The following is a 25,660-nucleotide window of genomic DNA, read 5'->3' as shown; positions in this document are numbered from 1 at the left end:
AAAAAAAATTAAATTATTTTTAACCTTTAGTCTAGAGTAACGTTTACATTTAAGCTTTCAAAGAATGCACTGCTGCGTCAAACCTGCTCCTCCGCTTCCTGTAACGAGTTTGAGACTTCCTGTAATAGTCCCTCTATCTCCTCAGGAACCAGCGTGTTTCTGTCCGAGTACATCATTTTCAAGCCTTCCGAGATACGCTGCACAACAGCCTTCTGGGTACACAGCTGTGAGTGAACCTCCTATTAAGTCAAGAGAGGTATTACTCATCAGTTAGGATACATCTGTACTAAGCACATCTATTTACTACACAAATTGTACAAATATGTTCTTTTTCCATTTTATCCATAATATGTTTTTGGTACGGCATCATAAACAAAACTGGCAGAGTTAGTTTGACTCCACAAATGACACAAGCAGTCAGTATGAGTGTTGATTTAAGTAAAACCATCTTTCTAGAGCATTACAAATGTGTGAAAATCTTAAACAGATTAATTCTCAGATTAATCAATGTAAAATACCTATTTCTCAATTTTAATAAAAAAATGTATTTGACTAAATTGGCTTATATTTCTTTACTTTTTTACTTATTGACCTTAACAGTGTTTTGAGGGTCTATTATAAAATCATATATATTGTCACACGCCATTTTAAAATGAGTTTTTAAAAAATATCTCCATAAAATGTGTCTTAATAATATAATTTTATCAGCTTTGCTACATCTTTTCTGACAGTAAAGATTATAGAACACTAATATATTTTAGGCTTTTGCATTATAATCTTGGGACAGTTATAGCTAATGGTTAAACATTTTAATTGACTTTTTAAGAAAATTAAACATTTGTGTATTAAAATAAAATTATTAAAATGTATTGAAAACATGTCTTCATCATCATCATCATTACTACAATAAGTGTTTTAATTTTTTGTACAAGATAAAAGCATTTTAATGGGTTTACTTTGTATATTCGAATAAAAAAAATTCTTTAGGCAAACTTTTACAATACATGGAGCCTAAAATATTTATTTTGTGACACTTTAGAGAAAATAGTAAAATGGTAAAATATAATAAAGTAAAGACTTACATTTACAGAAATCACATGGAAAAAGATGACTGATGTACGGTATCGCCGTATAGGTCTATTATTAATATTAACACTTCATACATCAGCATATTTCTTTACTTTTTATAGAACGACTCCGTTTCTCATGATGATGATGATGTGAATGGTTAGCTTCAAAATAACAGAGCCAGAATAATCCAGTCAAAAAGCTTCTGTCTCTCTCAACCCTCTTCACCTCTCCAGCTCCTGTCAGCTAGATAAAGAGTCTAACCCCTATTTATATTATAATGAACCATTCAAGGCTGAAAGCTGCATAAACAAGATCCCCAAATGACAAAAAACCCAGAGGGATTGACACAGAGCAAGAGAGACAGAGAGAATGAAGGTTATACTTTAATTTCTACCGATTATGTTTCTCTATTGGACATTCAGACAATATGATATGAAGATAAACCGAACTTAAACGAATTGAGGGAGGTAGTGTGTGCCTGCAAGAGTTGGCTGACATCATTAATTGCCTCAGGATCAACCCGAGGATCCACTTACATGGTAAAAACAAGGTGTGTGGGAACATCTGAACAGAATGTGTGTGTGTGTGTGTGTGTGTGAGAATGAATAGGAGAGAAAGAGTGTGTCCATCTGAAACAGTGAAGAGATGTTGTCTGGAAATGTTGGAAATGACTCAGCTTTTTGTCCACCATGCTAACACAGAGCCCTCTGTGTGTGGAAAAGAGGTAATGAGAGACTAAAACAACTGCGTCTAAAGCAGTGTGTGTGTTTGTAAAAGAATAACTCTTTAAATGGGGTTTTGAGTGTTTGTGTGTCTGAACAGCTGCTGATTGAGACTGAATACAGAACCCATTAAACCCAAACAGCCCCATTCTCTCCAACACTGAAACCAGTACTGTTTTTGAACAATAACATCTCAAATGAAATTCAGGTGCACCCAGTCCCCTCATTTTCTCTCGTTCTGCTTCTGCATTAACTGTTTATTAATTTGTTTGTGTGCTTATGCACTTTCTACGTCTGTCAAGCTATTTGAGTCCAGGGTCTACATATTTTACCTACATCTAAGGGAAAATATAGGACATATACTAAGGTCATAGAGTTAGTTGATGGCAAAGATAACGTTTGTTGGGTGCAAGGAGGGACCAATGGAGCATTGTGTGATTAAAGAAATGCCCCTGCATTAGCTTTAGTAGTGTTAGTATAATCCTAAGAGCAGGAAATGCTGCATACAGTAAAACGTACAAAGAAATAACGGCAGACATTTAAAACTGTATTAGTGTCGTATTCCAGTCCAGTGTCTGTTGAATTTCACCAAAATCAAACCTCAGGAGTGACAAAGTCATCCAGCAGCAATGTGCAAGACTGACAGCATGACAAGACACATGAAAAGTGTCATCAAAATCAAGGTTATGTCATTTGGATAACCAGTGACTGACCTGTAGCTGTTTTTTGCTGGGCTCGTGCTCCAGAACAGAGAGAAGAGAGACAGCAGCATCCAGCCATTCTCTGACTCCCAGCAACTGTTCCTGGACCCGTTCCCTCTCCTCCGTCTCTGCTTTCACTGCCCTCTGACCCTGACTACTGCGCTCCTTCAGACTGCAGCAGACACAACAAAGTTTCAAAGACACCTTTAAAGCAGTGAGTTTTTTATTTTGCGTAAGTTAACACTGAATATTGACATTTTAATGATTTAAAGGGATAGTTCACCCAAATATGAACATTCTGTCATCATTTACACACACCCGATCATCATCATTTACTCACACCCGTGTTTTTTCAAACCGGAATGACTTTCTTTCTTCTGCAGAACACAAAAGAAGATATCTTGAAGAATGTTGGTAAACACCAAGCAATGGCGGTATCCAATGACTTGCATTGGTTTTGGGTCATTACAATAGAAGTAAATGGGTACCGCCATTGTTACGTTACCAGCATTCTTCAAAATATCTTCTTTTGTGGTCTGCAGAAGAAAAAACTTCGGGTAGTCCATAAATATATTTTCTTTTCCAAAATGCATATATTATATTTAAGTAAGGTATTAAAACACCACAGATTAACAATAAATAGTTTTTAAATGACTTACCAACCAAAGAAATGAAAAAAAATAATCAACCAATCAGCTACAAGCGAAGAATATTTCTGACCTATGGTAACGCTCCTGCAGGGCTTGAAGTTCTTGGCATAGAGCAATAGGTGGAGCCTTTTCCAGGTGAGAGGGTATACCGAGCAATCTTGCAGCTCTTAATTCCAATGCCGAGAGAGCTCTGTGTTCACAGTCTAGTCTATCCTGGTACTGGGACCAGAAGAGCAGCAGCTCCTGCAGCTCATCACCAGACATACCCTCCTTGTTGCTATCTGCAAGTTCAGCCTCCACCTGGTCCAATACTCTGGCCGCTCGCTCCGCCTGTGGAAAAAAGACAAATTCAGTTCCACTCACCTTATCTGTCAGTCAAATATGCACAGTGGAAGGATTTGCTAAATTGAATCGCAAATGCATACAACACAACAGATTAATTGCTCATTTTAAGTGCATGTTGACATGATTGTTGTTCAGATTGTTCATACACTATGGGTGACATCATTCCACTCTTGTTCCATTTGTTCTGTCCTTTTCTGAAGATCATTGGCACAGCGCTGTAACCTTGCCGCCTGCCCCCAAAGGGCACTCACTGCATCCTCTCTGTTGGCTCTGCAACCATGCAATGGACACCACTCTCTCAGATTTTCCAGTTTCCCAGGAAGCATGTCAACCTCCTTCACTAGAGCCTTAAATATGAGAAATATGTTTATACATTTGCTGTTATGATTGTAGATTTACAGTTCTACAACATTACTCGGAAAAAATACACATATTATGTAGGGTAGCTAACGTGTACGAATAGAAGCTGCTTACCTTCAGTTTCTGTCCCTGATCTTTGCACTCTTTGTGTGAAGTAATTTTTTCTGAAGTAGATTGTGACAGTGATGTTTCTAAGTCTCTCACTTGTTGGCAAAGGTCTTCATAACATTTACGTGATTGTTTTTGGCACTCAACACACCTGGTAATGTACAAGAAACACCATGTTTTGTTTAGCAAAGCTGGTTTATCTTTCCTAAAATGTGTACTTAGAGTTAACTAGTGTACTTAGATTGTACTTTTTTTAGATTTGATAAACATAAATAGTATACCTCATCAGTGATTCCAATTGAACTTGTGCTTGGGCCTTCAGGGTCGACAGTCTGACTAAGAGCACACCTAGAACCTCTGTCTGAAGACACTCAATTTTATGTGGTTTGAAACAGGGATGCTGTGGAGCTTGGGTTTGGAGCTTCGAAATATGTGACTGGAACTCTGTGTCTAGAGTTGATAACGCTTGCTGAGTATATTTAAGTCTTTCTGAACAGCTTGTAGCAGCGCACACTGATGGAAGAACAACCAACGTGGTGCTCTGGAGGAATCGAATGGTGTTAATCAAATCCTTGGTATAGTTTCTCAACAGTTCTTTGGCTTTTGTTAGGTTCACCTGGAAAAAGAAAATCAAGTTCGAATTTAGTAAATAAATCTTTATGACTTTGTATTGTGTTGAATTTCATCCCTGTCATTGAGTTGCTGTTCCAAAACATGACTCACCATTCGTTGGTCACACTTATCCAAAACCATTTCCTTCAAGCAAGTAAGCTGTTTGAATTTCTTTTCAGGTTCAGCTACAGTCCTCTTTTCAAGAAACGCAAGCACTCGCATTCTGGATTCTATATGCTTTCTGAGCATAAGACACTTTCTCAGTTCTTTTTCAACTACTCTATCCTTTGGTTCAATGTTACAAGGCTTTTCCAGCTCTTCATTGGTGTCTTGAAGGAATTTCTGAAATGCTTTTTGTTCTGATGGGTAATGAATATGTTTTAACACATCCCATTCCAGTATCCGAAGATTGTTGCTCACTGCCAATTCCCGGGTTTGGAGATTTTCTAGGATTTGCTTAAGTCTTGTTTCTTCAGTAGAGAGCTGAGTTGGATAAAGATCTATTTTGATGTCTAGGAGTTCTCGTTCAGTTTCCTTGCACAAGAGTTTTATTAAAGACATTTTGGTCAGTAGGGCATGACAATCTCTGTAGCGCTCCACTTTGTCAATGCTCTCATCTTTGGTCCGTGGAATCTGATCCTCCACATCTTGCACAAGATCTTCAACACACTGCCTAAGACTCAGGTACCTTTCATGCTCCTGTGCTTTAAGGTCCAAATCGTTCATTTGGTAGTGCAGTTCAGTAATAACACACAATAGCTCTCTTCTCTTGTCTTCTGCACAAGGGCTGACTTGCTCAATCTGAGATTTGCGTTCCACAACCATCTGCTTGAATGGTTCGATGGAGGAGAGGGTGTCTTTGGTAACCGGGAACCGGTGTCTTTTAACATCAATCAGCATTTGTCTCAAACTATTCTCAAGTGATGATACCTTCCTCTGAGAGGATTCCTGACTCTGTATGACATCCATAACTTTCTGGCAACAAGCTTTCTCATAACTGATGATATTCTTGATGTCCTCTTGAAGGTTAGTGAGTTTCTCATTAAGCTGAGAACTCTCAGAGACACTTAGCTCTGAAAACATGTCTTTGCTTTTCATTATGAGAGCCTCAGTTACAGCAGAATGTTTTTCTGCCTCTCCAAGAGTGTCTTGGATTTGCCTCAACCTGCGATCTAGTTCTGCCGCACTCAAACTCTGATAATCCTCTCTTCTTAAAGCCTCTTTCCGGAGATGTCCCACTACCCAGGAATCAACATCTGCAATCTGCTCTGACATCTTCTCCCTGGTCTGAAGCCCTGACTCCATCTCTCGGACCGCCTCGGCCAGTTGTCTTGCTGTAGATTTAGACAAATCTTCAAGATATTTTAAGGATAAGGTGACCATTGGAACATCTGCCTCTTCTAATTCGGGTATCAGCTCTGAGACTTCCTCAACCAAACTCTTCAACTGGGTTTGCTTGGAGCTCACCTCCAACTGCAGTTTCTTCACATTTTTAATCTGTCTATGGACTTCTTCGGGAAGCAGCGACACCTTCTTCTGCCGTCCTTTGATGTCACATTGTGTCTGCTTGGCCCATGCCAGAGCGTCTGTCACCACCTTTACAATTTTACTTAACGTTGGGTTACTGCAGGTAGGCATTTCAGCTGCTATCCATTCACCCATTTGATCTAGCTTATCCTTGATGTTTTGAAGCTCTTGCTCTATGCTGGATGTCTCTGCTTTGAATTGGAATCCTTGGGCAACAGCATCCGATGTCTGCTGAAGGTTGAGGTACTGCTGCTGGCTGGATGTGAGTTCAGCATTTATGTTCATAATATTTTGAGCTCTGTTGCTGTCCCATATTACTGCTGAGGATTTTGATGCATCCATGGTCTTTTGTATGTTCTCTAGATGGTCCTTTAAGGCACTGACCTCTTGAAGAAGGCTAGCACTTTCTTTGGCATAAGCATAAACCTTGTAGAGTGCTCTTTCTGCATCTATCTCCAGCACCCTCCACTGACTTTGTACGTTGTTTTGCTGTATTTCTGCTGCATGTCTTTCGGGCAGACTGAGGTGCGGTGAAAGTTTTGCAAGAGTCTGAATCAGCTCACCAAGAGCTGATCTTTCCTGCTCCACATTTCTCAGAAAAGAGCGCAGTCTCTCCTCCTCAACAAAACTGCTTTCAGCTGGAGATCTGCAGATGTACAAGCTAATTTTTAGATCTTTCCAAGATATTAACCAGTAGTGTCATGCAATACAACTGCTAGTACAAAAACTATTTCACGACTTTGCTGTAACAAATACTCACTTCCTTAATTCCTCCCGCTCAATTCTGAGTCTCTCTAGAGTTGCTTTGACTCTCTGTGTCTGTCTTTCGAAATCTGCAACCATCTGTAGTTGAGCCTCTTTGGAGTGGACAGCGCTTGCTGCATCCCACAATGCTGCATTCCATTGAGCGCTCAGTTGTTGCATGAGCTCAGAGTTATGGACTGTGCCCTTATTGCTGGTGTCAATGTCCCCATTTGCCTGATCTTGCTTAGACAGCATAGACACCTGTGTCTGGGCACACATTCTACATTCCTAAAATGAACACAAATACTAAATAAGGCCTCCACATGTCATCTGGATTTTTAATATGACCAGAATAATGCAGATTTAAACATTAAATAGGCAATACGCTAATAGAAGTGGTGTTCTTATGGGACCGACGTACCTCAGCCTCCTCTAGCTGTTTGGCCATATCTTTGGAGTTCAGTGCAGCTGGGTGATTTCGTAGGTCCAGTAAATGAAACACGAGTCGTTTTAACCGAGCTTCAAGATCAGCACTATATGTGTCCAGAATATTAAAGGTACTTTTATGTGGCATACCCTAAAAAATAACACAGTGTTTTGAGTATATGAAGCAGACATTAAACAAATGTGAAACATAATTCATGCAAAAATATATTTTGATCTTAAGTAAAAAGTAAATACAAAAGTATTACCATTATATCATCACTATTTGAAGTAAATATTTAAAAAGATACCTCTATTAGCACACGCTTAGCTCCTTTTTCAGTCATTTGTTTGATCTCTACAAAGATATCATTCATTGTGGATCCCAAAGGCTCCTCTACTTCCTCTACTAAACTCTCAATATTTTCGGTGGTAAGAACATTTTGAGCAGAACTCTCCCCTTTTTGATCCTGTGGCTGCAACAGATCAAATAAAAGAGTAAGATTAACCCTTACCTGCAACAAATACAACAACAGAGGTAATAACGTGAAGAAGATTAAAACGTTCATGATAAAAAAAAATCATGTTCGATGGTGTTATCCTGTAGTTATTGCAAACATACACAACACTAACATACACAGTGCGTCTGGAAGCATACATAAGGCAGAGATAAGGAAATATAAACAAATGTTTTCACTATTTGTTGCCACTGGGCAGTAACAGACTGCTTAGTTGTGACAGGAGTTGCAACATAAATGGACAAGTGCAAGTATCCACATTATTTTTCTTTATGGGAACATTTAAACAAATATTTTTACACATTATTTGTTGAAGGTCTCAAACAGAAATCCATCATGCAGGCACAATGCTTCATGCAGGTTTGTTCCTTTGGTTGCATCATGCACAATAACGTTACCTGCATCTCATAGATGCTCTCGGTTTGACTCATTACATCTATGGGTTCCTGGACCAAGGTTACAGAGTCCTCGCCCTCCTCCAGCTGCTCCTGGCTGATCAATAACTTTCTGTCATGCTCCTCTACTTCTTCCTGATTAGTTCCTGGTTCAACATCGGTTTCCACCTGTAATCTTACAAAGATGGAAGCCTTTTCTTGTTCTGAACTTTCTTCATTTATTGTTGGAGGAGTTGGTATGACATGTGGCTCTGCTGGCTTTAATGAAACACTGTCAGTTTCAGATTCATCTTTCTTTCTTCTGGTTGGTGGTGTTGGTATTACTTGTGGATCCTCTGGTATGAATGGAACCAAGTCAGTTTCAGATTCATCTTTCTTTCTTCTGGATGGTGGATTTGTTATGACACGTGGTTCTTCTGGTATTATCGGAACTATGCCAGTTTCAGATTCATTTTCCTTTATTCTGGTTGGTATTACCTGTGTATCTTCTGGCATTATTGGAACTATGCCACTTTCAGATTCATCTTTCTTTCTATTGGTTGGTGGATTTGTTATGACACATGGTTCTTCTGGTATTATTGGAACTATGCCAGTTTCAGATTCATCATCCTTTCTTCTGGTTGGTAGAGTTGGTATTACCTGTGTTTCTTCTGGCATTGATAAAACTATGTCAGTTTCAGATTCATTGTTCTTTCTTCTGGTTGGTGGTGTTGGTATTACCTGTGATTCTTCCTCCATTGATTGACCTATGTCAGTTTCAGAAGCATATCTCTTTCTTCTGGTTGGTAGGGTTGGTATTACCTGTGAATCTTCTGCCATTGATGGAACAGTTTCATTTTCAGATTCATCTTTCTTTCTTCTTGTTGGTGGAGTTGGTATTACCTGTGAATCTTCCTTCATTGATGGACCTATGTCAGTTTCAGATTGATCTTTCTTTCTTCTGGTTAGTGGAGTTGGTATTAACTGTGAATCGTCTGCCATTGATGGAACACTGTCATTTTCAGATTGATCTTTCTTTCTTCTGGTTGGTGGAGTTGGTATGACATGTGGTTCTTCTGGTATTATTGGAACTATGTCAGTTTCAGATTCATCTTTCTTTCCTCTGGTTGGTGGATTTGGTATTACCTGTGAATCTTCCTTCATTGATGGACCTATGTCAGTTTCAGATTGATCTTTCTTTCTTCTGGTTAGTGGAGTTGGTATTAACTGTGAATCGTCTGCCATTGATGGAACACTGTCATTTTCAGATTGATCTTTCTTTCTTCTGGTTGGTGGAGTTGGTATGACATGTGGTTCTTCTGGTATTATTGGAACTATGTCAGTTTCAGATTCATCTTTCTTTCCTCTGGTTGGTAGATTTGGTATTACCTGTGAATCTTCCTTCATTGATGGACCTATGTCAGTTTCAGATTGATCTTTCTTTCTTCTGGTTAGTGGAGTTGGTATAAACTGTGAATCGTCTGCCATTGATGGAACACTGTCATTTTCAGATTGATCTTTCTTTTGCCTAGTTGGTGGAGTTGTTTGGGTAAAACCTTCATCAAGCGGGATTTTAGATGTGGCAAGAACAATCTCAGTCTCTGCTTGACTGTCTTTTCGCCTCAAAGGTGGAGTTGGTTTAACTATGCTTTTCTCTTCTAGCAATTTATCAGCAGCTGCCATATCTTCTTTTTCAACTTTGCTATCTTTTCTTCTTGTAGGTGGAGTGCATGTCACAAAGGTCTCCTCTTCTTGGGGTGTGCAAACTGCCAAAGTCAAATCAGCCTCCACTCCACTAACTTTGCGTCTGACAGGTGGGGTTGGTTTAAGAGTGGACTCTTCAAACTCTGTGTTTTTTTGTTCATCAGTTTGTTGTGTCTCCAAATTGAACAACAATCTTCGATCTTTGTTGTATTTACGTCGTCTTGCTGGTGGTGTTGGTTGGGCTTCCAGATCAAGCGACAAACTTCGATCTTCTTTATCTTTACGTCTTCTTTCTGGTGGTGTTGGTTGGGATTCCAGATCAAGTGATAATCTTTGATCTTCTTTATCTTTACGTCTTCTTTCTGGCGGTGTTGGTGGGACTCCCAGATCAAGTGAAAATCTTTTACCTTCTTTGTCTTTACGTCTTCTTGCTGGTAGTGTTGACTGGGCTTCCAGATCAAGTGAAAATCTTTTATCTTCTTTGTCTTTACGTCTTCTTGCTGGAAGTGTTGGCTGGGCTTCCAGATCAAGTGAAAATCTTTGATCTTCTTTATCTTTATGTCTTCTTTCTGGTGGTGTTGGTGGGACTCCCAGATCAAGTGATAATCTTCGATTGTCTCCGTCTTTACGTCGCCTAGCCGGTGGTGTGGGTTGAGTATCCAGATTGAGTGAAAGCGTACTTCCAATTTTCTCTCTACATCTTCGGCTTGGAGGGGTGGGAAGGACTTCTCCCTCGAGTATCTGTAATTCAAGGTTAAGAGACAACCTATCACCTTTACTTCGTCTGCTGGGAGGTGATGGTATGACATCCAACTCGAGATTGGTTTTGTCTTCAGTCCGTCTTCTCACTGGTGGTGTTGGTTTAGGTTGAGTTTCTATGCATTGTGATCTATCAGCTGATGCTGTCATCTTTTCCACTTCCTCTACAATTACATACATAGTGTTTACACTTTCAGGATTTTCCTTTGGTGCAGATGAGACATCTACCGTATCTAACTGTATTTCAGGTTCACCCTCAGCTCCTTGGCTTATGGCTTGCACTTCTTTAGGTTCAAATGTGATTATTTGTGCTATCACCTGTGTATCACCTGATGGGGTCTTTTCTGCCTCTATTTCTCTAAGATTAGTGGTATCTCCAACTTTAGTTTTTTCTTTTGTTGTTAACGAAACATATATCTTGTCTGATTGGACATCAATTTGTCTTACTGGTGGCGTCGGCTTAGGTTCAGCTTCTAGGCATTGTGCTTTAACACTTGATGGTGTTGTCTCTTCCTCCTCATTTACATGCACAATATCTTCACCTTCATGTTTCTCCTCCGGTGTTAATGAGATATCTACCTTGTCTAACTGGACCACAGGTTCACCCTCAGATTCTTGCCTCGGCACTTGCGAAGGGACAGGTGACATTTGTTTGGATTCAAACTCAATGTATTGTGCTTTTTCCCCAGATGGGGTTGTTTTTACTTCTGCGTCTTCATCAATATACATACTGTCTCCACCTTCAAGTTTCTCCTGTGTTGGCAAAACATCTACCTTGTCTGACTGGAGACCAGTTGCACATTGATATTGTTCTGTGACTGCTGTTGATGATAACGGATCATATTCAATACATTGTGCTTTATCTTCTGATGGGGTCTGCACTGTTCCTTCCTCTTGATTGACATTCATGATCTCAACATCAAAGGACAAACTTTGACTAGTGACTGAATCTTTCTTCTGCCTTGCTAGTACATCTGGGATAGCTTCAACTGGCTCAGTCATCTCTGATGCTTCTAAATGCTTATTGGAGTTGTCCAGAACCGCCATCTCATCTTCAGCAGACAGTATCTCAGCGTCTGTCTCCAATGTTCCTGATGCTGGATGTGTGAATTCCTGAATTTCTGCCTCAGTAGGTTCTCTAAAAGAAGTGGCAAAGAAGTCCACCTCTGGGAGGTCAAGAACAATATATCTGCGTTGGAGTTCACTTTGGCCATTATCTGTAGTCCAGTTCCCCTCTCTCTCAGCTTGTGCAACGGTTTGACCATTGCTCCAAGTAAACGTTCCAATACTTCTTTCAGCAGCATCTTCAGTGCCTTGGGTTGCAGTGGGTGTAGCTTGTGTAGCTTGCACTTGTTTGTTAGTGTCAATATCGGAGAGCTGTGAATAATCTGATGCTATCGCTGAACTACCCTTTGAAAAACTTGCCACACCGGGTTCATTCATAGCAGATTCAGTGGTTTTTGCTTCTATAGCTAAACTTATGCTTATTGTACTGTCAGTGTCCAAACTCTGTCTGTGCACTGTATCCACATCTAAAATCAGCGCAGTTACCTTTTTGCTACCTTCTTTCTCTGCAGTTACTACCTCAATCTTTCCACTCTCCAGCTTCTCAGAAAAAGAGTCTGAACTCAAAACCTCAGTAGAAAACTTGCTTTCATGCATTTCATTGTCTTTGACTGTGGCTTCCAGGTAGAGAGCTTCAGAAGAGAGTGTCTGCATCTTTTCATCTATTACTTCATAATTTCCAGGAATTGTTTCCAAAGCAACAGAGGTAAAACTCAATTCCTCTTTATATAGTTCACTGCTGCTTGTAAGAACAGGTGTTTTGCATAATCTTGTGTCTAATTCAGGTACCATCTCTGTGGCAGTTGTTTTAAGATCAACCTGTTGGGTGTCAGATTCTAAAATTGGTAGCGATTGTCTTGTCTTGTAGATTTCTATCTTGGTTGTAGTTTCTGAGATTTCACATACAGGGATCCCGCTGTCCGAGTCTTCCGACGGCTGTATAATAGGCTTTTCATTATCATCGGTCTGGTTGCAGCTCTCAGTGGTAAAGGATGTAAGTGAAACAATTTCTGAATGTTCGAATTCAACTTCAGTTATCACAGTGGGAACCTACAGTACAAATTATATTTTATATACAGGACATAGCATTATGGCCGAACAGTACAAGCGTCAGGAAACATCTCTTCATTATAATGTTTGTAAAATGACTTAAATTCATATAAACATACCTGTGAGTCCTGCTTGCTTCGAGTCTCCAGTGACAACCTCTCAGTTTCTTGTTTCACCTTTTCCTCGAGATTCTGAAACACAACTCATCTCTCTAAAACTAGATAATTTATGTTAAACAACATTTCAAATAATTAAATAAAGTCTATTACCTTAAGCTCCTGTTTAAGAACACTGCTGTGAGTGTCTGTTTCGTTAAGTGCTTTTGTTCCATCTCTTTCAAGTTTGCCAGCCAAATCAGGACCCAGACAATCCCTCAGCAACTGCTTATGGGAAAGAGCAACCTGCAGGCTTTTTCGCAGTTTCGCACCTTCCTCAATTGCATCCTAAGGAACAGTAATGTAACAATATAGAACATAAATAATTTACGTTACACAATAAAACAACTGTACACAAGAACACATCTGTAGCAAAGTTCGTTAGAAGGGAAGGAAGGAGGCGGGAACCGGCGGACATTCAAATAAAACTTTAATTAAACATAAACCATCAATAAACACGGAAGTAGCCGGCAGCCACCTCACGGTAGACTGCCGGCCATAAAACATACACACAAATGTCCGGCCCCGGTCCTCTCTCGTCCTGCCGGTCGTCCTTTTAAGCTCCCAATCTCCTCCGTGATAGATGCGGGACCGGTGCGCGCACAGCTGATTGCACTTATCACTCACGCCACCGGCCCCGCGTCACGGCTCTCGTCCCGCCTTCCTCACCACAATATCATTATGAACTTATATTATAATATTAGAAATAAACTTATATTTAACATATTCAAATGCTCTAGTAGTAGAAGTTTGTGTCCACATATACAAATAAGAGATTAGACACACCTGCGTCGATGTGGTTGAATTGCAGGGAGGATTTGCATGATTCATCTGGTTCCAGGATTGTATGCTTTGTAAGGCCAGTCTAACACACTGCACGGTGCTGTCTGCACAGTCATTCTGCTTTTCCAACAGCTTTGACCGCAGACTATAAAGAATAATAATGTGGATTTACCAAAATGTAATTCTGATAAATAATATTACATTGCAATATAATAAAGCAAAAGTTTATTGCAAAAAGAGACAAAGATTTACACTGTAAATTGCTAAATAAAGTCTCATGTTTAAAAGTCTTACAAATATACAGTCTCAACATAATTTATAAACTATGATTCTAGAAATTATTGTATCTAAATTCAGTACTGTACTGTGTTTACCTGCAATATTGCTGTGTAACGGTGTCCACTAAAGAAATTACATCACAAGGGGGCTCCTCATTTGTGGGGGCCATACGGAGGACCTGTCCTACGTCACGAACTTTGCCCTCTAAAGCTTCAATCTCTTTTTCACAAATCTATGAAAACATACAATTGAATTTAAAGACCTTGTGAAAAATAAACCCACTGTATAGAACAAAGATTTAATAACTTATTATCTAAATACCTTGAAGTTATGCCAGTTTTCTTGTAGTTGGCTGATGTTCTGGCTGCTTTCTAGAAATCCTAAAGAGTCATCTTGAACACGCAGCTCACCCAGGAGGCTCTCTGCCTGCACTCTGAGAATCTGTGCTTTGTCTGCGATCCTGAGCTCAATACCACCCAGTCTGCCCTCACAAACTGCTAACCATTCCCTCATTGCCTCCTCCGAGGACACACAGAGGTCCTGAAGGTGGCTGACCTCCAAGGTCAGGGCATCACAACCTCCTGGTGTGCATAGGTCCATCAGGGATTTTTTAACTGCATCAAGTTCTTTCATCTCCTTCTTTTCCCTCTCTACAGTCTGAAGAAGAGCCTAGAGATGCAATACATTTGTTTTTGTCTTTTTGCTTGAATTCCAAAAAAGTTTCAAATGGATAACGATAAATACAGGCTAACAAAACAGACCTTAAGAGTGTTTATGGAGTTTTGTAACCCCCGGCGTTCAGTGGGCAGAGCACCGAAAGCTTTGACCTGGTCTCTCAGCCAATCCTGGGCTACAGTGTGCTGCTCAACTAACTGAGCACAAACTCTTTCTTTCCGGATATCCTCCTCAAGATTTATACAATATTCCTACATAAATACACATACAAAAGAAATACATGTAAATCAAGTTTTTGGCATCTATTAGTCGTAATTAATCACAGAGATATGTAGGGCACTACTGTTCTTAAAGGGAGAGTTTATAAAAAAATATACATATTGTCATTCTTTAACAAACCTGTATGTTTTCCTGAAGTCATCATTCACTTACATGGCATAAAAAAATAAAATAAAGGTGAATGCTGACTGAGGCTTTAAGTCCTTAACATTTCATCTTTTGTGTTCCACGAAAGAAAGTCATACACGCTCGCAACAACAAGGCATTTAAGTTTCTTACTTTTAGCTCTTTGATTAATTCAGGTATGCACTCCTCCATGGTGGCCCAAGATGGGTCAATCCAGCTGGAATCTCGGGTTAGCTGGCTCATCTCTCTTCCGAGTGCTCGAACAGCAGATAGAGATGGTGTCAAGGCTCTGGTGCGGTCCAGCAGACTCTGGGCCTGCTCCACCGTGTGCCTACGATCCCCCAAACAAGGCCAGGGGAAGTGGTGAGGGAGAGCAGCTATCTGCTGTTTCACTTGCTCCAGACGGGACTGAAGCTGCTCCCTCTGACAGTGACATGACTCCAAGCGCTCCACTACACTTCTCAGAAGACTGAAGAGTAGAAAATACATGTTGAAATAAGAACAGCCCTTTTAAAATGGGTATTATAATGACTTTATGTACATTATTTATAAACACAATTATTATTTATTCTATTGTATAAAATGGTAACTTTTAAGCAGTCATACACTATTTAATATACTTATATTTTTATATGTAAAATATATTCTATACTGTACATATACTGTATGCAGACCAGTCATTCTTATAAAAATGTACTTTTATCTGTATATTTAGGCGCCACATTGTTACTGTACTAACCTCAACTCTTGGTTTATTATTTTTCTACTTTTGTAGAAAATTTTCTCATTTCTACCTACAAACAGAATTGAATCAGAACAAACCTATGCAGCTCCTGAGCCTCTTGCAGTGTCCCTTTCCATTCAGCCTCTAAACTTTCTATTTTGTCAATAAGTGAATGTTTTATGTCTTCATCCAGGTCTTCACGGATTTTCAGATCGTCCGCTGTCCTTTTCAGGTCTGCAATCTTGGAGTAGCCTTCTGAGCGAAAGGTTTGAATCGCCTAAAAGAAAGATTGTAAACTTTTTCATAAACGGCACATTTTGTTTTTACATATTTTCTTCATTCTGTATTACTGCTTACTTGTGCTTTGTTCAGTCTCTCCGCAATCTGCTCCTGTGTGCCATAAGTGCTTTTCCCCAGTGATTCCAGGTCATCTTTCTGGTTCTTCACCCAGGTGCTAATGCTCTCCTCCTGGTTGTGGAAGATCTCAAGCTCCCTTGAAAGAGAATCCTGATGCTCAGCCTTGTACTTTAGTTCCTGTGCACCTACTATGCCCTTCTTCCATTCTTCTTCAATGGATTTCAGGTTCTGGTGGATTTCCTGCTTCCTCTTCTCATCCACCCCTTCCCGAGAGCACAAACCTTCTGCTTGTGTCCTCAGAGTGGCAAGCTTGCAAATGCCATCTGATTCTGCGTTCAGGATCGCCTAAAGTAAACAAATCCATCAGTTGGACTGCATTTCTTAAGTACATTTGGTTAAATATTAAGCATTGTCTCTTACTTGTGCTCTCGTAATTCTCTCTTGTGACTGAGTATCTTCACCCAGTAATTCAATCTTTATCTGCTGCTCTCTGATCCAGGACTGAGTATTCTCCTCGTGTTCTTGAAGATCCTGAAGGTCCTTAGAAAGAGATTCCTCAAGTTCTGATTGGTCCTTTAGCTCTTGAAATTTTGTCATAAATCCAGTCCAATCTTCCTGTAAACCATGTAAATTCTGTTGGATTGTAAGACGTTTGTCCTCCTCGAGCTCTTTGCAGAAACATAGACTTTCTCCTTTTCTTTTCAACTCAGCAAGTTTAAAGTCGCCCTCAGATCTGTGAGCTAGTATTCCCTACAAAGAAAGGCATCTCTGTCATATGACTTTGTAGTGCTTTATTTTATAGTCATGTTTCAGCTAAATCCAAGTCTTTGAAGTGACCTTATATTACTATTAACATCTGCCAACTCTGTCACATTGAATCATGTTTCTTACATGCATATTTGTACATTTTTATATATTTTAAATATATTTAAACTTTTGTGTAAATATTGTTGTCTTGTTTTACAGTACTATTTATATGATAATATTAATAATATCGAAACATTATCTAGCGATATTTAAAAATCTAGAAACATTTTCCTTGAGAATCCATGGGACCAAAGATATAAAGCCTTGTTGAGTTTATGTATAAAACAAGGTAAAGATTATCTTGAAATAAGCACTTAACAAAAAACTTAGTTCAAAATTGTTTTCTTGTTTCAAGCATTACCTCAATTTATTTTAATAAATTTTCTCTGAAAATAAGACTTAATAAAATCTAGATTACTTACTAGAAAAACTAAATCCTTAGCTTTTGTTTTTTGCTTCAGTAGCACATATTGTAAATAAACCTTAAATATTACCTCAATTCTGTTCATTCTCTCCTGAGTGGATAACAGTACATCAAGAGATTCCAGGTTCTCTCTGAGCTGTCTGATCCAGCAGCGAATGTCTTCTTCTTGATCACAAAAAGTCTGCAACTCTCTACAGAGAGAATCCTCATGCTTGATCTGGTTGTCCAGCTCCTGAGCGAGTTGTATCACTTTCCTACACTCCTCCTCTACCATGCTCTGGGTCTGGTCAATATGGCTCCTCCTCTCATTGTCAAGTTCTTTATAAGAAAATATAATTTGCCTTTGTCTCTTTAAACTGGCCAATCTAGAAACAGCTTCCTGATGAAGGTCTAAAACAGCCTACGGGACAAACATTACTCCTCACAATGTGCACGGCTAGTAACCTTTATTCAGATGCATGTGAATCATATTTAAGAAGGACTATGCACCTTTTCTGTCTTTACCTGTAATTTGTTGAGTTTTTCCTGTGGCTGAAGATCCTTCCCCAGAGAGTGGAGGATTTGCAATTGTTGTCCCATCCAGGACTGGATGCTCTCTTCCTGGTCCTGGAAGACTTGTAGTTCTCTGGAGAGGGAATCTTGAAGCTCTGCCTGTTTTTTTAATTGTTGAGCAAAGTCCAGAGCTCTTTTCCATTCATCTTCTGTGTTTTTCAAGGAGTAAATAAGCTCATGTTTTCTGGTGTCCTCTAGTATCTCATGAGCACATAACGCTTCAACCTCTTCCTTCAGATGTACAAGTTTGGCATCACCTTCAGTACTGAGATTAAGAACAGCCTTAAAACACAGAAAAACATCTAAATTAAACCGGACGCACTGAAAAAACAATGGTGTAATGCAATGGTTCAAACCAATAATCGAGTTCAAGCTGTTTTGCAAGTAGATCAGATGACTTTAAATGGATAAGCTATTAGACCAACTTGGATCTCAAACAACTAACTATCATGTTACAAAAACCATCTTAACCATAGAACTGGAAATAAGGATCATCTAAACCAGTTTGAATCAGTTAATGATTGTTAATGATAGTTATCGTAGTTAGATGAACCACCTGAGCTTTCATCTGTTTTGGAGTGTCTGCTTCCATTGTCTCTAGTCCTTGCTTTAAATCTCTGATCCAGGCTCTGGTCTGCTCAACATTGGTCTGGAATGTTTCTGCTTGATCATCGAGGGCCTTGTGGACCTGAGCCTGGTTCTCCAAAAGAATCCCCATGCTGTGGTATTGATCTATCAGGGATTCGCTGTTCTTAAGCAGAGGGTCACCTCTCAGGCCACGCATCCTTACAGTGGATAACAGGTCATGGAAAGCCTCCACACGACCACTGTAGAGTTTGAGTAAAATTTGAGTTATATAGATTTTATGGACCAACAGTAATAATGTACTTTTATAGCCTGGCAAGCGTTATACTGCGGAACACAAAATAAGATATTTTGTAGAATGTTCTTCCACTGGACACAAAACCATCGAGACATTTCTTAAAACGTTCTTAAAAACATTAGTGCAGGGGTTGACAACAAGCGATAATATCTGGCCTGCGCCAGCAACATTATTTTGCCCGCAGTTGTTTCTGAAATAGATTCGTCACAAGCACTTCTTTAATGAATTTGCCTTCAAAATAAAAGTTTATATTTACATTTACATTTAGTCATTTGGCAGACGCTTTTATCCAAAGCGACTTACAGATGAGGAAACACTGGAAGCAATTATAACAACATAGGCAACAAAAATACATAAGTGCATCAAACTATTCCAATTAAAGCCTAGCACAGTATACAAAGCTAAGAATAGTGAGGTTAGTGTTTTTTTATTTTTTTTAAGAAGGAAAGGGAAAAGAATTAGGATTAAATCAATCAGAGACGTGTTGACGGAAGAGATGCGTTTTTTAAAGATGGCAACAGAGTCTGCTGATCTTGTAGCAGCTGATAAATCATTCCACCAATGTGGAACAGATCCAGAGAAGGTACGGGAGAGTGACTTTTTTCCTTTTTGGGATGGTACCACTAGTCGTTGTTCCTTTGCAGACCGCAGTGATCTGGCAGGAACATAGATCTGCATTAGTAAGTGGAGATACGATGGTGTGGACCCGGTGGTGGTCTTGTAGGCGAGGAGCATAGCTTTGAACTTTATGCGGGCAGCAACAGGGAGCCAGTGTAACCTGTAACCAGTGTAAAGCGGAGTTACATGCGCTCTCTTTGGTTCATTGAAGACCACTCTTGCCGCTGCATTCTGGATCATCTGGAGAGGTTTGATTGTGCAAGCGGGAAGTCCAGCCAGAAGCGCATTGCAATAATCCAGTTTGGACTGGACAAGACAAGAGCCTGGACTAGGACTTGCGTAGAGTGCTCCAATAGGAAAGGTCTAATTTTCCTGATGTTGTAGAGGATGAATCTACAGGACCGGGTGGTGCTGGCAACATGAATTGTGAGGTTAAGCCGATCGTCGATTACCACCCCCAGGTTTCTGGCTGTGCTGGACGGTGTGATAGTTGATGAGGACGGTGTGATAGTTGATGAAAGTACGAGAATGTTTTTGCAGAAATGTTTTTTTTAATGAATTGAGAGCTTTTCATTTGAAAAGTCCTAAAAGATATTTAAAAGAGTCTGTCGATCGCCAGACACACTTGTAAAATAGCCGTCATGAAATATGGGGTATGAAAAAATTAACAGTGAAGAATTGAAACTTTTGCTTATAACGCGGAATCTCAGCACCAACACGTGAATAATAACAAAACAAATTCAGCTTTATTTAAAGGTTTATTTAAATGCCCTATTTTCGCAGTCAACCTTTTCTCTTTAGACTCTTTGATAGTGCCATTTTATCTTACCATCTACCGTGAGAGAAATTTTAGTGAAATCACAACAATTAGTTTCAAGAATACCTTTCTTGAAGTAACTCCTCTTGCAGATGTCTGAGTTTTTCTCTCTGCATAGGCATGTCCTCTCTCTGCTGAAGCCAGTCCTTTAAATGGTTATGTTCCTCTTGCAAACTAAACATATAAACAAAATTATAAACAACCTAATGGATACATGAATAAATAAATGGATGCTTAGACTGACACAAAGCAAAAACAACAAATGACAGGAGTGACAAGAGCTTATTTCCACATACTTGTTGAGATTCTCTAAGATGTCATCTAGCTGTTTATGTCGTCCATGGCAGTGAGCTCTTAGAGTGGCCAGTTCTCCTTCCTGTTCCTGTTGCCATGTGGAGAGCAAAGCCTGAGCTTCAGAAGGGATTTTTTCCATCCCGCTTCTCTCAAACATCTCCTTTAACTTGCCAAGACGCTGTTCTCCTTCTTTGGATGCCAGAAAACTCTGGAGAAAACACAAATTACAGATATTATCAGCATTGCTAGCAGGAATCAGGGATATCTGGGCTGCATGAACATTACAGGTTCAGTCCAAAATTATGGGATTCACAAGCTGAAAAGATACTGAGATCCTGTCTGCTCACCGTCAGTCTCTTCATGGACGCTTCCACATCCTGCCTCCTCTCAGGGTTCTCAAAGCACTCATTGACTGAGAGTTGCTCATCCTGCAACCATTCCTCAAACGAGTTGAACTTTTCTACAAAGAGCAAAAAAAAAAAACCAAGCCACATTTTAATCTTCAAAGCAGATTATATAAAGTAGCGGATCAGAACATAATTTAAAAACGCAATTGCACGATTTATAGCTTTCACACCTTTAATAGTCTGAAGGAAGCTCTTCTCCCCCTGATCTTTCTTCTGACGAATCAGATTCTTTGTTTCCGCAATGCTCTCTTTAAGACGCTTGTTGTGATTGATCAGGTCCTCCATTGCCTGGGGTCCAGTGATGCTGAACATGAGAGTGATCTCGTTCAGCATAGCATCAGCCTGCTCTTCCTGATCCAATAGTTGTTCACACAGGTTCTACAACAGAAGACCAATCAGATAAAACTAAAAATAATCTAGTCATTCATCTAGCCCAGGGGTTCCCAAAGTAGGGGTCGGGCGAACCAAATTTATTTTATTATTAGGAATAGCGTATTTACTCAGAAAGAGTAACAAAGTATAAAAATATTAGTTAAGTTAAAAATAAAACCATGCAAGTAAAAAGCCATCTGCCTTTGGAATTTCCTTCTCCTTGATCGTGACACCGAGGGGATTATGCCACATTAGCAACTGCATTAGGTTAGGTGCAGCCAATTTACACCACTACGTAAAACATTCCCAAATGTGCACGCTGATCATTTTCACGCTTTTAGTTTACGATATTTATATTTGTCGAAATGAAACGTTGGTTAATACCGGCCAAAGACAATGCAGAGGCCAGCGGAGGAGGGTAGAGAAGCGCTGTAGTCAGAAAGGCCATCGTCCTCGGGTTTGAAAAGAGGCCGGCATTTGCATAAAGAGGACATCCATCAGCCCTCGAATCAGTTTGATGAAATTTGTAGTAATAGTTCATGGTTTATATTTAACAACAAGTAAAATAATGAGTAAAAACTATAATGTCATATAGCCTGTGCTTTTTGTGTGGTCATTATGCATGTGTTTGGATAGTCCTTATAAGTGCAGTTGTGCACAATGTTTGTATAATTTACCCACTTTGGAGTGTAATGGGGGTCTGTTATTTTGGGAGTCGCAGGCTGAAAAGTTTGGGAAACCCTGATCTAGCCAAACATCTGACCTACTTGTAACTGTGCTTCCAGTTGTACACGGTCTTCAGAATGGACCATTTCTATAGCGGAACATATGTTCTCCACAGATGACTGACTGGTGTCGATCTTCTGAGTTAGATGAGCTTTGACCGTGAGGAGCTCCTCAAACACATCAGTGCAGTCGGAAAAGAGCTCTTTGACCTGCTCCATTTTCTTTCTCAGGTTTGTTTCAATAACCTACAGTAAAGACAGATGTTATGCAGATGAATTATTTAGCACTAGAAAAGTACACAATTTTATACAGAAAAATACAGTCCATAGAGAACGAGATTAACATGTACCTGTAGCTCGAGAGGAGATTCTTTGCTCTGTAGAAGTTCTTGGATCTCTAATAACTTTCTGTGGAAGTGCTCAATATTGTCTTCCTGTGTTTGAATCTCATTCTAATAAAGACAAAACAACATTGAAGGGTTCATCAGAATTGAAATCATTGTCTATGATGTTTAAAGCGATCTATATTCCGGTATACTCTTTAAAAAAATCTTTGAGTCCATAAAAGAACCTTTAACATCTGAAGAATCTTTCCGTTTCACAAAAGGTTCTTTGTGGTGAAAAAAGGTTCTTCAGGTTATAAAAAAGTAAGAAAGAGATGGTTCTTTAAAGAACGTTTAACTGAATGGTTCTTTGTGGAACCAAAAATGTTTCTTCTATGGCATCACTGTGAAGAACCTTTTAAGCACCCTTATTTTTAAAAGTGTATATTCCCCAAAACAATTTACAAATAAAAAATGGGCCACGTGTTGATACCTTCATACAAAGAACTTCACTCTCGCTGGTGAATGGGTGAGACTCTGAGAAAATGATGAGTTTAGTGGACGTCCAGCTGTCCACCTCTCCACCCAGAGCCAGCTGTTTCTCCCATAGTTCCAAACCCATACGCAGGTTATCCATGTAACTATCGGTCTTCTCTGACACCTGCCAGAAAGAGACATTTTAAAGAAAGAGTTAATATTGTTATGGTCAGGTGATGGACAAATGTAAGACGTGTTGGGTACAGATGATTATTATATTCTCACATCCAGCCACGAGTCGACCAAACCATCCGCCTCGGTCTCAAATGGAGTTTCTGAACAATCAGGAATTTTCTTCAGCTGAGTTTGTAACTGTCTGCACACAGCTCTGAACTCCTCTATCTTGGATCCGAGACCACCGAGATCCTCCTTTATACCAATGACCTACAATATGGACACGTCAATTAAATTAAAACAAAACTACACTCTTAAAAAAACAAGTTGCTTCAAAAGGTCCTTCGATGCCATAGAAGATCCTTTTGGTTCGAAGGGAAGGTAACATATTATTTCAGGTGAGAAATTAGAGATCCCAGGGTCTGAACTGTACACATTTGGTTTAAGTAATGACTGACTCCTGTCGGTTCAAATTCAAATAATCCAAGTGAAATTAAATAGAATAGAATTAGTGTGTATTGTATTACAAATGAGGTTGAGATTTGTCTGAGGTTGACATACTTTTGTGAGGAGGCGTTGCAGATTGTCTTTGCCCATATATGACGCATGCTCATTAATAGTTTGCTCCGCCCTCTGGAGAGTGTTGCCAAGGTAGCTGCGACAGCTCTGAAACTTCTTAAGCAGTTCCATTAAAACAGTGCACTGCTCTTGCCTGTCAAACACACAATTACAGTCTCTGAGTACCTGATTTTGATTCAATGAAATGACAAAAAAGTACATTTTTTTTTTATCTCAGCTTTGTCCCACATCATCTATAACCTACCTGTCAGATACAGCCCTATGTGTCTCATCCCACAGAGAGTTCAGCTCCTCCTCTGCTGGGTTAGGCTGCTCTTTCTGTGAGGAGAGAGCCATCTTGATGCTTTGGTATGCCGGACGAAGGGAGTTAAGCTGAGATTCCAGATCGGACAGTGATCGCATCCTAAACGTAGATGCACACATACAGAAGGGTCAGAAGAAGAGACTACAGTAGAGCTGAGTGAACACATCCCATAATCCCATAATCCCACAATTTAGTATTCTGAAGGGATTCTGCAGTCCCATTTTGAAAATCCCCCATAAAACTACAAAAAAACACACCCACAAAAGAACATCAAATATCTAATGTCGATCTCCTGTACCTGTGCTGCACAGCTGGCAGGGTGGGATCCTTTAGACCCTGTTTCTCCGCCGCCCCGTGCACCTTCCTCAGCTCAGCGAGCATGGTCTTCCTCCTCAAGCCGAGTCCTTGACTCTGTTGTTCCTTCTGAACGTCCTTCTGTCGAACCATCAACCTCTCATCAACCTCTTCCACCTGGCGCACCAGGACCCCAACCATGTCCAGACAGGAAACCGGTCTGCCCTCCTGAGTCACCTCGAGCTGTGCTCCTCCCAGGAGCTGGTCCAGTTGTGGGGCTTTCTCATTGAGGCTGCTGACTCCCTTCCTGATTAATGCCAATTTAGAGCTGCTGTCCTGTAGTACCGCAGGGTCACTGCTGGGAGTACTCTGTACAGAAGACACATCCAGCTCCACGGTACGCAGGGACATGAGGAAGCGATCAAGGGCACGGGCTGCGGCGTCGCTCTTGCGCACCTGTTGTCTGAGCCGGTCCAGGCTGGATCTGTGATTCAGAACCACCTGAGTGAGAGGTGACCGGTCACGCAGGTCCAGATGACTGGGCTCAGAGTCAAATCGAGAGAGGCGGTCCATCTCTGCCTGGATACTTTCATCCAAGTCCTTAAAGTGAAAGAGTCAGACATACAGATAAAAAGTAAGAATGTAGAGAAATGAAGTGCTAAAACCATTTATGATTTTAATATGACACAAAAATCACTTCCAGTAGGATGTTGTTGTTGTTTTTTGCAGACAAAACATTACATAATTCCTTTTGAATAACCATGCCTATTCATTTTTGTATGAACTACAGTATATTGTATACTGTGCATAAATGTCCATAAAATCTGTTGAATGTCTCATACCTTCACATCTTTCAGTATGGCAGGGTTGGCTAGTGTGTATCCCTTAATGTCTTTTGGTTCTTTGATGAACTTGTCTAGCCTTTCAGAAATCTCTGAGATCTTCAGCTCAATTGAGTCCATGAGCTCCAGGGCTGCTCCCAGTGACTCCACCCTGATGGATTGTAGAGACACTGGTTTAACAAACATCACGGCACACAGCCTGGACACATTTTATTTTCTCTGAAACCTTTTTTGGCAGATGGAATGTTTTTTATATGTACGGAACAAAACAACCATTTCAATGCTGAATATTTATTTTGTGATGCAAACGCACCTGCACTGTAACTGGGACCTCTGGTCTCTCCACCTGACAGTAAGCTCCATTCGATCCTGATCAACAGTGCGGTCTTTAAACTGTACAAACTGCATACACACTGTTTCATACTCCTTCCACAATGACTCTGTCTCATCCCACAGAGACTGAAAAACACAACCAATATATCAGGGCCAGGAAAACATTGGTTTATAAACACAAATTAAGTCAGTCCTAAAGGTGAAAATATATTAAACGTTTGTTCATTTGTTTTAAATGCTCAAACTAATTATTTTCTACTGTATTATTAAGTTCAACAAAATGGCCATTTTTAGATGATTGTAAATTCACATACTGGATTGATG

At 39.9% G+C, this 25,660-nt stretch overlaps 2 protein-coding genes across 3 annotated transcripts in view; both read right to left on the bottom strand.

The window, feature by feature from the left end:
• LOC306903664 (nesprin-2-like) overlaps positions 1–25,660 on the bottom strand; it is a 77,408-nt gene that overhangs the window by 48,791 nt on the left and 2,957 nt on the right. For both annotated transcript variants that reach the window (XM_079473015.1, XM_079473016.1), the window contains exons 8-43: positions 25,317–25,462; positions 25,004–25,154; positions 24,166–24,761; positions 23,808–23,966; positions 23,546–23,696; positions 23,096–23,254; positions 22,827–22,994; positions 22,361–22,462; positions 22,053–22,256; positions 21,084–21,291; positions 20,854–20,966; positions 20,509–20,714; positions 20,279–20,386; positions 18,451–18,721; positions 17,847–18,176; positions 17,413–17,742; positions 16,532–16,861; positions 16,112–16,456; positions 15,853–16,031; positions 15,184–15,499; positions 14,712–14,876; positions 14,272–14,619; positions 14,046–14,182; positions 13,675–13,816; positions 13,003–13,176; positions 12,853–12,924; positions 7,575–7,739; positions 7,262–7,417; positions 6,857–7,128; positions 4,681–6,742; positions 4,239–4,573; positions 3,964–4,108; positions 3,636–3,836; positions 3,215–3,474; positions 2,507–2,666; positions 84–239 (exon numbers count right to left, since the gene is read on the bottom strand). In XM_079473015.1, the coding sequence (XP_079329141.1) occupies positions 84–239; positions 2,507–2,666; positions 3,215–3,474; positions 3,636–3,836; positions 3,964–4,108; positions 4,239–4,573; positions 4,681–6,742; positions 6,857–7,128; positions 7,262–7,417; positions 7,575–7,739; positions 12,853–12,924; positions 13,003–13,176; positions 13,675–13,816; positions 14,046–14,182; positions 14,272–14,619; positions 14,712–14,876; positions 15,184–15,499; positions 15,853–16,031; positions 16,112–16,456; positions 16,532–16,861; positions 17,413–17,742; positions 17,847–18,176; positions 18,451–18,721; positions 20,279–20,386; positions 20,509–20,714; positions 20,854–20,966; positions 21,084–21,291; positions 22,053–22,256; positions 22,361–22,462; positions 22,827–22,994; positions 23,096–23,254; positions 23,546–23,696; positions 23,808–23,966; positions 24,166–24,761; positions 25,004–25,154; positions 25,317–25,462 (9,522 nt within the window). The remainder of the gene's footprint in view (positions 1–83; positions 240–2,506; positions 2,667–3,214; positions 3,475–3,635; positions 3,837–3,963; positions 4,109–4,238; positions 4,574–4,680; positions 6,743–6,856; positions 7,129–7,261; positions 7,418–7,574; positions 7,740–12,852; positions 12,925–13,002; positions 13,177–13,674; positions 13,817–14,045; positions 14,183–14,271; positions 14,620–14,711; positions 14,877–15,183; positions 15,500–15,852; positions 16,032–16,111; positions 16,457–16,531; positions 16,862–17,412; positions 17,743–17,846; positions 18,177–18,450; positions 18,722–20,278; positions 20,387–20,508; positions 20,715–20,853; positions 20,967–21,083; positions 21,292–22,052; positions 22,257–22,360; positions 22,463–22,826; positions 22,995–23,095; positions 23,255–23,545; positions 23,697–23,807; positions 23,967–24,165; positions 24,762–25,003; positions 25,155–25,316; positions 25,463–25,660) is intronic.
• Positions 7,768–12,390, bottom strand: LOC306903416 (uncharacterized protein; the record flags this gene model as incomplete). The annotated part of the gene is made up of 4 exons (XM_079472554.1): positions 9,545–12,390; positions 8,180–9,301; positions 7,897–7,909; positions 7,768–7,778 (listed from the first exon to the last, which is right to left on the bottom strand). The coding sequence occupies exons 1-4, from the start codon at positions 12,335–12,337 to the stop codon at positions 7,768–7,770; spliced, it is 3,939 nt and encodes a 1,312-aa protein (XP_079328680.1). The 5' UTR covers positions 12,338–12,390.

The sequence above is a fragment of the Barbatula barbatula genome (assembly GCF_947034865.1).
Source record: "Barbatula barbatula genome assembly, chromosome: 14".
NCBI classification, from domain to species: Eukaryota; Metazoa; Chordata; class Actinopteri; order Cypriniformes; family Nemacheilidae; genus Barbatula; species Barbatula barbatula.
The sequence above is the reverse complement of the archived record's forward strand: the minus strand, read 5'-3'. Positions and strand labels throughout refer to the sequence as shown.